This window comes from Rissa tridactyla, chromosome 8, assembly GCF_028500815.1.
Source record: "Rissa tridactyla isolate bRisTri1 chromosome 8, bRisTri1.patW.cur.20221130, whole genome shotgun sequence".
NCBI lineage: Eukaryota > Metazoa > Chordata > Aves > Charadriiformes > Laridae > Rissa > Rissa tridactyla.
This window is the reverse complement of record NC_071473.1, coordinates 9,536,288-9,548,469: the sequence shown is the minus strand read 5'-3', so window position 1 is coordinate 9,548,469 and position 12,182 is coordinate 9,536,288. Positions and strand designations below refer to the sequence as shown.

At 36.3% G+C, this 12,182-nt stretch overlaps 1 protein-coding gene across 4 annotated transcripts in view; it reads left to right on the top strand.

Moving 5' to 3' along the window:
* VPS35L (VPS35 endosomal protein sorting factor like) overlaps positions 1-12,182 on the top strand; it is a 54,783-nt gene that overhangs the window by 14,238 nt on the left and 28,363 nt on the right. For all 4 annotated transcript variants that reach the window (XM_054212922.1, XM_054212921.1, XM_054212924.1 and 1 more), the window contains 13 exons: positions 149-245; positions 688-735; positions 1,762-1,855; positions 2,676-2,753; positions 3,123-3,245; positions 3,925-3,971; positions 6,137-6,248; positions 6,456-6,572; positions 6,908-6,961; positions 7,392-7,472; positions 8,313-8,375; positions 9,409-9,494; positions 10,590-10,670. In XM_054212922.1, coding sequence (XP_054068897.1) covers positions 149-245; positions 688-735; positions 1,762-1,855; positions 2,676-2,753; positions 3,123-3,245; positions 3,925-3,971; positions 6,137-6,248; positions 6,456-6,572; positions 6,908-6,961; positions 7,392-7,472; positions 8,313-8,375; positions 9,409-9,494; positions 10,590-10,670 — 1,081 coding nt within the window. The remainder of the gene's footprint in view (positions 1-148; positions 246-687; positions 736-1,761; positions 1,856-2,675; positions 2,754-3,122; positions 3,246-3,924; positions 3,972-6,136; positions 6,249-6,455; positions 6,573-6,907; positions 6,962-7,391; positions 7,473-8,312; positions 8,376-9,408; positions 9,495-10,589; positions 10,671-12,182) is intronic.

The following is a 12,182-nucleotide window of genomic DNA, read 5'->3' as shown; positions in this document are numbered from 1 at the left end:
GCCCTTACTGAATCAAACATAATACCTGTTTATATGGTGTGCCTAACTTCTTGTTGAAAGGAAAGAGAATACAATTTTAAACCCAGAATGAAAAGTGACTTGTTTCCAGAAAGAATGTAACTATTTCTGTGTTGTTTTCTTTCCCCAGATAATTTTTCTCCAGACTGTGTAAACGATACTGCTAAAGAAACTTGCTTAAACTGGTTTTTCAAGATTGCTTCAATCAGAGAACTCATTCCCAGATTGTATCCTTGTCAACTGAGATTCTTGGAGCATGTCTGCAGGTTTTTCACAGACTTTTCAAAAAATGGACGTGTTTGTTTCAATAAAACCCACAACAACTTGATGTTTATACTAACTTTGTTTTGTTTGTTTCAGGCTCTATGTTTTAAATTTTAATTTTGAGTCATGTTTCATAGTAAACTGAATGCTGAATTACTGGCTACGAGCAGCATGGGAGTGATAAAGTAGAGCTGATATGTGAAAACTTGGGAAACGAAAATCTTGTAGAGGAATAGTAAAAATCAACAAAGTGTAGTGAGATCAATTACAGGAGGCCTTGAAAAAGTTTATTCAATATGTATTTGGTGTGTAAGTTTGTTTATGTGGTTTTGGTGTGTAAGTTTGTTTATGTGGTTTTAAATGCCGTGCATCTTAGTTTTGTTCCTTAACTTGGCTTCATTTTAGTTACGTGGAAGCAGCAATACTGAAGTGCAATAAGTTCCTATCCAAAACGTAAGAGTTAAATGCTAAGTGTGGGATAGAAGTGAGTGGGTAGGCTTATAAACTAATTTAAGGAGTTAAGCATGCAAGTTCCATGATTAGTGGTGGATAGGGTCTTAATAGGTCTGAGGAAAAGCAGCACTGAAGAGTTTTGGAGTTTTTGGTGAGAATGCCATGGAATAAATTCAAGGTGAACTGTACAGTTTGGAATGCAATAGTGTTTGCAGTTTTGGAATATACGTATAATTGTGACGTGGTTTCAGTGGCTTCAGATGGTGGAGGGGGAAGCAAGACTGTTGAGATTAGGGCTATGGCAAAAAGACAGGATAGAAAACTCAAAGGAAAACATTGATGTGTTGTATTGCTAGAGACAGAGTTGCAGAAACAATCTAGGAACAATGAACCATTATCTTTTGCAGATCTTGGTATAAGCTTCATATGTTTCCAAACAGTGTCAGTTGCTGAGTTGAAAGTGTTCCTTCACGTGTAATCGTCCTTTTTCAGTTATATTTTGAAATGAGTGTTGTAAGCCAAATTGCTACTATAGTGACAACTTCATTATCCCTAAAAAGCAGTCTTTTACTGGAATTGATGGGCCTCATCTCCAGGCACTAGTACAACTCTGTCAAAAAGGACCGGTGGGAAAATGAGACATACAGGGAGTTCTGCCAGTTCCACTTCAAGCGGATGCTTTCTTCACATTGAATTACAGCCCTTCTACAGCTCTGCTCTTCCTCCAAACTTCAGGAGGAGTTTTTTTAGTTGTGCTTGTCTTTTACAAGCCAAGCAGCCAACCTGGCTGTCTTCAGTACTCCTAATGGCAAATGCTGCAATTCGAATACAGGGTATATGTTACTATACACATAAGTTTTACTTCGGAAATAAAATTTTGTGCTAATATGCTTCCTCTTTGGTAGATGTTTCTATAACTCCCACTCGGTTGTTAATCTACAAGGCAACTACTGAAGTTATCTGTAGGTGATATAATTCTGATATTGATTGTTAAATCTCATTTTCATTTCTGAAAAATCTTAACAGGGGGATTTCAGAATGTCTCCCACGGTTAACATCTATGATTAGAGGAATTGGAGATCCGCTGGTTGCAGTCTATGCAAGAGCATACCTTTGCAGGGTAGGCTATCATTTAACACTTCAGATCTGTATCAAAGATTTACTGCAGCTAGCTCTGCCACTAAATTAAAATTTCTTTTAACTACTGTTTTTATCTGAAGTAGTCAACACCCTGTCTCTTCCTCCTAACAAACCAAAAAATAAAATTTCTCTTTTGTTTTAATAATGGAGAATCTTCCTTTTAGTGTTTTATAAAAAGTAAAAATAACTTTATATGCTGCTTCTTTCTCTTTTCTTTAGTAATATGCCACATTTTTATTTTCTGATATTATTAATCCACGTTATTGAAAACAGGCCTGTATGGATTAGTTTCCTTTGCAGTTCCAGCTTTACTACATAGGCCTTGTGTTTGTGCATCATCTTGTATTATTTATCAATATTTTATCTATATCTATCTATATATTCATATTTTCCTTTGCGATCCTTGCTTCATTTTGCCCACGGAATAAATACACATGATTATAAGCAATTTCTGAACTTTGACTTCTAAAATGTTCTTCACTGTAGGCTGCATACAATGAACATAGGCTGTTGCAGTGCAAGCACTGGGGTAGACATTGATTTCCTCATTGCTTACGGATACTTGGAGCTGATGTTAGGAGAACCATGCTTAAACGCAGCTGTAACTACCTCAGGGTAGTTGTTAGTGGCTGTAACTATGTAACAAGGAAATAATCAGTCAAAAGCACGTGATGCAATGCCGTTTATTGATTTGATGCGTGTGACGAGGTGTCCTCTGGAAAATGCATTTTTGTCTTCCAGTTGAAGGAGAATTGTAGGTGACAGATGCAGATAAAATCTTTCTCTTTCTTCTAATACAGGTTGGGATGGAAGTGGCACCACAACTTAAAGAAAGCCTTAACAAAAATTTCTTTGACTTTCTTCTAACATTTAAACAAGTAAGCAAATAGGGTTTTTATTCACAAAATCACATAAATACACTCATTAACAAAACTACTGCATACTTTAAAAAAATCTTTGAAGTTTTTAAATGTAGGTTTAGGTATGTTCCTGTACCCAGATATAGTACGGGAAATTTTACATACATTCTGGTACGTTGAAACTGCTCTATTCAGCATGTGTCTAATAATACATGCTATGAGCTTGATAGTTTTTCCCCAGCATGCAAGGAATGCTTCAGAATATCTGTGTATCTTTGTGATCTTGCGTGTTGTCTTTTCTGTTCATACACAAATTTTGTCCAGTTTATCAAAGCTGCTATTAAATACTTTTTCACAGCAACATGTTTTTGTCTTTTATTTCAACAGATTCACGGTGATACAGTTCAGAATCAGCTGGTAGTACAATGTGTGGAAATTCCTTTGTATTTGACTCTGTATTCTCCTGCTATAGACTGGATTTTACAGTGTATTGCATACCGTGCTCCTGAGGTAAGGAAGCATGGTAATGCTTGATACTAAAGGAAGTGTTGGGGTGAAGAGTTAATTTTGCCTATTAAAAAAAAAACCCTGAGTCGGTACTTACATGAGTGTGAAAGCGAGTATAAAGAGCTGAGATTCGACTGCTTGTTTCTCTCCTATACAGGAAGAATGTTTGTTTCCACAAAGCTCAAATTAGACCACTTTAAATTCATAGGCAGTATTCCTGTTTGTTTAATCTTTATTTCCTGAATTCATTAGTTTCTTCTGTCGTACAGATATAAACATGATTTGAGTAAACTGTAGCTTTGTAATGACTTAACATAGTCAACAGGCTATTTTAATCTCTGTCAGTCTGTGTTGCATTCTATGGCAAAGAGTTGGTAATCTTCACCTCTCCTGCCAGAGGTAATTGACCTTGGTGGCAAATAGTAATTATTTTGAGAAATGGCTGAAGGATTGCAAATTTGACTTTCCTGAAACAGTGTTTTTGATTAAAATGTACAGTAGGTGTCTTTTATGTTGTACTGCACCATTGTTTTCTTGTGTTATAAATACAGGATAAGACAAGATTATTGGAATGTATAGGGTAGGTAATTAAAACAGCTTTTAGTAGACTTCACTGCAGTAATTAAAGCTGAATTTATTTGCAGAGTCTTTACTCACTAATTTTTATAAGTAATTCTTCCAGGTTCTGCTTACTGAGATGATGGAGAGATGCAAAAAACTGGGGAATAAGTAAGTATTGCACAACGTAGAAGACATGAGTCCATAATGAGTACCCATGAGTTTCTGTAATAAAATTCTCTTGCTCCCTTTTGAAAACACTTTTTGGATGCATAGTATAGCTTTTGTTCTCTCAGTAGCTTATTAAATCATGATTATGGACATCTGTTTTCCAGAGATGAATCCTAAAATATGGTAGATTACTTGTAGAGCAAAAATTAAATTAATTAAATTGGTTGCTGTATTTTGGCTCCTAAGCCAACGTTTAGGACATGTAATGTGTTCTCCATCAGTTGTGTCTCTCATCCCTGGTTGTGCTTCATTTTCCCCTGTTTTCCTCCCCTTCCTTTCCCCTAGCCTCCACTGGCTGCAGTCAGCCCATACGTGCATTTTGCAAGGGAAGTTGTAAAGCAGCTGACACCTTTGGAAGACGGTAATATTTAGGCAACCGTGTTTTTTTTCAATATTAAATTTCAACATTAAAATTAGTATCCCAGAAGTCTGTGTGCAGCTAATCACCTTCAGTGAGTAGTTCAGGAAGATGGTCTGGAAGTTTTGGATGTACTTTCTGAGTTGTGTGAATGCAATTTGGCCGCTGATGAGCTCATCTCAGTTCATTTTCTTGGGTAGGTAGGCTGAGTTCTGTGAAAGTGTTCAGCTACCTATTTTTTTTCTGATGCGCCTTGCACAGTCCAATTCTTCATTGGCTGAGCAACTAAAATAATGTTAATCACTTAAATGAGGAATGCCAGCATTAGCATTCTGTGACTGAGCTAAGGAGTGTGGAGAAAGTGTGATTTAAAAAATATGATGCGAAGATACTATTGTATCAGAGTGTATAATATGGGTAAAAATAATCCTCGTACTCTGCTGTATTCATTATTTTGTATAGGTGTTGATTTGTTTTGTGGAACTTATTTCTAAATCACCTTTTAGGATTTCTAAAAAAATGGGCTAGGTGCCTTCTCTTTGTGCCTGTCTGCTCTTTGAAGGAAAGACAAAATGATGAGTATAATAAGGGGAGGGGGGTTTAAAGAAATGTTTTTGGGAATGTTTTATTGGGAATCTGAATAATCCGGTTTAGATTATCTATAAAGCACAGTAGTTTCTTTTAAAGTGGAGTTCTGTGGTTTTATGTATTCTCAGAACTGTCAAAATACTACAAAGCAAGAGGCATCAGTATATAAATCTTTAAATAATCTCAGTATTTTCCATTAACTATGTTGGAAAAGTGAGAAGTGACAGCCTGCTTCTCTGTATAGCAAAGCATGTGTCTAGTGAACTGGAAGTACTTGTCTAATGATAAAATGCAAATTCCAGTCAAATTGCAATGGGACCACTAATGTTCAGTCAGAGAGGATGCTGGGCTATTTTAAGCATTCCATGGAATTTCCCTCAAGGTAAACTGCCCCATATTCAGACTGTCTGTTTCAGATAAGTGAAGGACACAGTGGCACATGAGGCCACTTCTCTGCTAACTCATGACTGCGTTTGCCCAAAGGCATTGCCTTTTGAGTGATACTAGGGTTTGTTTCTAACGTTTGCATAATAGTATCAGTAAACTGGGTTTTACATTAACGCAATGACATCACTCTTCCATCGGCAACTTTGGCTGGATAGTAATTCAAATATGGGTCTAAATGATTAATCCTAAATGTCTAGATATGTTACTGCCAGTTATTGTATGATAATGACTGTTTGGAATTATTTTAATCCTAACAATGCAGCTGCTAGAGGTCTGACTTTTATAATGCATATAAATATTTTAATTCACAACCAAGATTTGCCCTGCCAAAGTATACTTCTGAACCGTACTTAAAAAAGAGAGAGTAAGTTTTGAAGCATGTCAGCTACTGCTGGTTTACTTTATCTTTCTAGCAAACTTCTGGCAAAATGATGGCTTCAAAAAACCTGTGTGGAACAATTATTCTACAGGCTGGGTTACCTTTTCCTTGTCTGATGGCTTAATGTTTTCTTGCTTTGCTTATGCACTATTACTCCTCACCAGTGCAGTCGCAGTTTGTGAGGGTTTTTTCTTCCTTCTCCCCTTCTTTAAATTTAGAATAGATGCTGGTCAGTTGTTAGTCTAAGAAGTTCAGATTAATGTAAATGAAGGGACAACAGAGTTTTAGTTGATGTTGAGCTGTATTGATTTGTGTTATTTGTGTTGATTGCAGTGCTTTGCTGTTGAATTCAGTAATGTCAGCATTCAGAGCAGAGTTTATTGCTGCAAGATCTATGGACTTCATTGGCATGATTAAAGAGTGTGATGAATCTGGATTCCCAAAGGTAACTCTTTGTATGTGATTTGTAACAACTCCTGTTGGTTGTCTGATAGAGTTCTTTATACTCTTAGTTGCCTACGAAACTTGCACACAATTTAAATAAAAGGTGGTTCAATCCAAAAAAATCTTTCTGCACAGTGTATCTGCTAGGGCAGTGTTGGACAGACACATATCTTCTGCTTTTAATTCAAAATTTCTCATTAACTTTCAGCATCTCCTCTTTCGCTCCTTGGGATTAAACTTGGCGTTGGCTGATCCTCCTGAAAATGATCGCCTTCAAATATTAAATGAAGCCTGGAAGGTTATAACGAAGCTGAAGAACCCACAAGTGAGTTATTGTCCATTCTGTTTCCCTACCAATTCTGTGTTTAGGGCAAAATTGTAGCCATTGTTCAGTAAGCATATGCTTAGCATGACATGGCTTACCTTTTCTAGATAAAAAAGTTGCCAAAAAATATGATATATGATAATATCTTTATACAATCCCTGCTTTTCTCAGCTCTACTTACATACGTAAGCACTTTTGAGGTTTGTCATTAGTGCTAGATCTTTAGGTCTGCATGAATCATACCTTAAGAGTTACTCTTTTAAGTGTATTTTTGTAAGTCTGTTTCTCATAACTTCCTCTAAATATTGGTAATCGTAAAACACGTGTATTTCTAGGATTATATCAACTGTGCTGAAGTGTGGGTGGAGTATACATGCAGACATTTTAAGGTAGGCGAAAATTACTTTGTTTCCTTTGATGGCTTTGTGATGCAGCTGAAGTGGCTACATTAGCAGTTTTATTAAAAATGGAAAAGCTATGATTATTCAATATAAGTGTGTAGGACTTCAGTAGTGAATGAAAAAATGTTCTTCCTTTCATGACAGATGAATAGGGACAAAAGATGCAGCTTTGAAGTGCAGCTTGAAGATGCAGCACTTCCCAGCACTGCACACTTCTTATCCTTTTATTTTAATGGCAGGTGGACCAGTTTAGTTAAGGATTTTCTGGAGCTATGGCTGAAGTTCCTGGCTTAACTAGAGCTCTGTAGAAAGCTGATGCTTTGGCAAATGGAAGTAAATTATCCTACTGGTTTTCAGTGACTTGATTTATGTGGTGATTTCATTACTGTATTTTGTAACCTGATTTCTTGCTACACAGAAGCGAGAGGTCAATACAGTTTTGGCTGATGTTATCAAACACATGACTCCTGATCGAGCATTTGAAGATGCTTACCCACAGGTAAAGAACTTACTTTGTGAATTCTGTAAAAATCTGATGTGCATTTTCTTAGATGAAATTAATTCTAAAACATTGCTGATGTCTCATACCGCAAAATAATTATTTTAAACACTGGCTATAATTTGGGAAACCTTTTGGAACAGTGTAATGCTGTGACTTGTTCCTCCTATTTTCCCTGCACAATCTTTCAGTCCAGAGAAATGCTAAACCAGAATGATTTATGTATTTAGAGTTAGCAATCGCTAACTCCTACATCAACAGTAATATTCTGCTGAAGAAAATTATCAATCATGGCAGGCTGTTTAAACAGAATTAAACCATAAAATAACCCATCTGTACTTGACATTCTTAAGGCTTCAGTGAATTATCATGTCCAGTTCTTGAGACTGCATGCCATGTGAGATATGGATTAGTTGAAGTGGTTCTAGAGGAAGGTTTGTGTGGTTAGATAAAGTGCCGACAAAAGACGATTTAACAAACTGGTTTGGGGTTTTTTTTGTTTGTTTGTTTGTTTTAGTCTAGAGAGCTGGAGGACATGCAGATTATAAATCAGAAAAATCTGCTAACTATAAAAAATAAAGAACAAATAAAGCCTGGGCAGGCTGGTCAGCCTCTGTTCATATGAGTTCTGAAGAGCATGTTGGAAAAACATCTGTTAAGAACAGCATAGCTGTAGTTGATCCTGCTTTGGGGAAAGAAATTACATTGATGAATGCTTGAAGTGTCTTCCAGCCCAGTTTTCTATGAATAACTAGAGAAGAATAATCTCTGGTGTGGATAGCCTTAATTTAACTTGTATTACAATCATTTTCCCTCCCTTTCTATTTTTTTTTCCTTTAGCTGCAGTCAATTATTCACAAAGTTATTACGTATATCCATGACTTCTCTCTGCTTTTTTCAGTGGTAAGTGATGCTCTGTTTAATAAATTTTTAGGAAGAACTACTTTGCACTGTTTCTGCAAGAGAACTTACCTGACTTGGATATTTGGATTGTTTGCATTTTTTAAGAAGATAAGCGCAGAAACGTTTTGAAAGCTCTCCACTGCTTGCTACTTAAATATTTGTTATTCCAACTCCAATTTTCTATACTTTTTTAGGCTGTTAGATTCTCTAAGTTTGTTTGTTACTATGGCATAAGTGACAATCAATGGAAGATAAAATACCATTTATTTATGTGTATGTGTGTGTGTTCATGTAGTTGCTGATAGCTGTTTTGTCTTATAGATATTTGCCATGCTTTATCATAAGGCTTAAGTTTAGCATTGAAGCAAAGTGAAACTTGGAGAGGTCAGAGGCTGCATATGAGGTAGATAAAGAGAAACAAAGACAGTGTATGTCGAAGTACTGAAAACAATTGAAGAATAAAATTCAAATCCTGTGGATATGGAGTCAAGTCTTGTTCGTAGATTGCTCAGATAATTCTGAAAAACTTACCCTTACCTTAAGATGGTACAGAAACTGAGTATTTTGATATCTTAACAACCTAAACCCTTTTCTTTGAAGACAATTTGAATGTCTTGGACATTCATAAGTTGCCCTGAATATGTGCAAAATGGTTGCTGGTGTGTGGCCTGTTTTCATTGGTTTTAATATCCTGCCTTTTTTTCCCATAGATGTCTGAATTTATCATGATCTTAAGCTGTGTCAAGCATATTATTGCTTTTAAAGATTTTGCAACATTTGATTCAAACAGTTCTGTGGTTTGTGTTTTATCCTGGATCACTGCAATCAGTAAATTGATACACCTTTCAGCCATCAGCACTTTTCCATTCGTTCCACACTTTCATCCTTCAAGATGAATTACTGTCTTCAAAAAAGATTAAAATAATTTTAACTAAACCAGCTATGATTATAAAACTTATCAAAAATATTTATTGTTTTACTGTGTTGTTTGTAAAATACCTAATTTTACTTTTTTATGTATTTGTTCTTTCAGGAGAAATTCTTGCCGTTTCTGGATATGTTCCAGAAGGAAAATGTGAGAGTGGAGGTTTGCAAGTGCATCATGGAATCTTTTATTAAGTAAGTGGAGAGTATTCAGATCAAATGCACTCTGGAGGATCTGGAGAATGTATTGAAAGATTGCCGGGGAAGATGAGTCAGTATATAGGCCACTTAGCTTGTGAAGGTGTTCCAGGCTGGGCGGGGGGTGTGTGTGTGTGTGTGTGAGAAAACGTGTTAATTTTGTTAATCTATTGATTGACTGATTAACTGTTCACAAAGAAAGCTTAAGTTGAAGTAATCACATTGATGCTGACTTGCTGTGAATTGTCAGAATAGTCGTTCTTTGAGCTTTTTTAAATTTATGTTGCCTTAGTTGGTATATGAAATTTATTTCATATTCCAGCTGATGTGACAGGACAGAACGTTTTACCTTGGTACAATGGAGGAAGAGAGACAGTCTCTTGTTACAAGCTCCATTATGTAGAAAAATGGATATTTCCCCAGCTGAAAATGAACTTAGAACATGAGGCTTCATCTTCAAATATTGTAAAAGTCAAACAGTCCTTCCCCCTCCCCCCCCAATAATTATCAGGTTCCTTGAAACACTTTTTTTCTTTTTCATCTTCCCTTCAGGTTATTTATATACACCGCTAAGCCTGCCCAAGCCTTCTCTTCTCTGGGCTAAATAGTCCTAGCTCTCTTGGCCTTTGCTCATATGAGAGATACTGCAGCCCCTTAATCATCTTAGAGGTGCTCCACTGCACGTGTGCCTCTGCACCTAAATGTGACACTTGCCCTTCCTGACCGTCCATCAGTAAATGAGAAACTATATTGCTTCTTGGTAGATCGAGGATTGCTTTCTTTTGACGTTCTTAGATTTCCTCAGTGTGTCACATCTAGCTTGTTGTGTCCCTTAAGGAGTCAGATTCTATGGCTTGGCAGAAAAGCTCCGTGCGTTAAGATAATATTTCTTGACTGGCATTTGTTGGAATTTTATGTCTATTAACCATGTGATCTTTGGAGTTCTGTTTGTTAAAAAATGAATATAAAACTTCTGTAGGGTCGTACAATGCTGATGATCGGAATTACGCATTAAATCGGTGTTACTTTATTCTTTTTTTTTCATTTTGGCAGAGCAGGATTTTTCATCACTTTTTCTAAAACATTTTATAGGCATCAGCAGGAATCTACAAAGGATCCTGTTATACTCAATGCTCTTCTGCATATCTGCAAGACGATGCACGATTCTGTGAAGTAAGATTAACTTTACTCATGCTAATAACTATCGTTTATGCGAAGTTTGCATGCTTGTTGTACAGTTCCCCACTTCTGAGGCTGTTTGTTTCATGTTGGATTAAGACATGAATCCAATTAGCAGTGAGGGAAGAGCTGTGCAGTGAAGTGGCAGCACATACCATTTGCTCTTTAATTACTGCTTTATTTTGAATACTGAAGCAGAATTTTAAAAGGAAAGTAGCAATTTATTTTTTTAGAGTTGTCTAGTGAAGCAGAGACATGAAACAGTCCAATCTTTTAAAAATATTTTTGAGAGTGAAACTAATGTAATCTTTGAGTTATAGTGGATAATGAACTACTTTTGAGATTTAAATTAATATGTAGCTGTTAAAGCACAGATTGCCCTACTCAGTTATACCCTTTTTTTGAGCCACTTTTTTCAGTCATTACAAAGTGGTGTGAAATCTTTAGAAGGACACCTGGAAGACTTCTAGGAACTTGAGTAGGGGAAGCAAGAACAGAGGAGAAGCTCTTGAACCATCCATGTCTTTCCCTAAATCCTCCTTTTCTCTTTTCCCGTTGACTTTGAGGGCTGAGGTTGTTAGGGATCCTGGGTGCCCTGTTGCACCCTCACTGTTTGAATACCAGTTGTGTATAGGTCAGGATATTGTTTCTTCTCTGTGCCAAATGTCTTCTGATATGCCAAGTCCTCAGCAATTATGACTTGACAGTCTACCTGTAATTTCTGTTAATATTTATTTCAAACAGATTTATAAGTAGGAAAAAAAGGTGTTTGTGTGCCAAACTTGACTATGATAATTTTCTTTACATTTTTGTAGTACTTCGAAGTAGAGGGTCTTGCAGTACTGGCAGATACTTGTAAATCAAGCTTCTGCAATGTGAAAGAGTTATGGTAGGTTGTAGGTAACTCTCAAAAATCACACAGAAATCTCTGATTGAAAATAGAGACAGAATCACAATGCTGCAAATTTTAGACCTTAAGAGCAAAAATCTCCTTTTTTTCCTTCTAGTTTTGGGTTGAGTAGAATTGTAAGGGCGCAGTTTCTTCTTCAGCCTCTCAGTATGGCAGAAGCTTTAAGAGAACTTGTAACTTTCTCAGCCTTGATATGCCATGAATGCAAGATTTACTGCCAGTAAAGAAATCAGATTTGGCATGTAATTCCAATTTATACCATCTAGAGTGCTTTATTTGGGTTAGAGCACCTTATTTGGCTGTATGTTGCACTAAAAGCACTTCAGCCTTTAAATAGAACAATATATTGAAGCTAAAACAGCTAATTAAAAAAACTAAGCCGTTTATGTTAATCCATGTTTGGTACTTCCTCTGCCGTTTTGCCAAAACAATTTTGATAGTTTGCCAAGGTCCTTAAAATCCCTTAAACCAGCGGTTCTTTTAGCTGAGTTAAGATGGTGTACATTGTTTGCCTGGTTCTGTTGTGTCATTTCTTATTGGCAAACCATCATAAATTCTAACTATCTTAAAGTAACTCCTGCATCTATTTTTACATC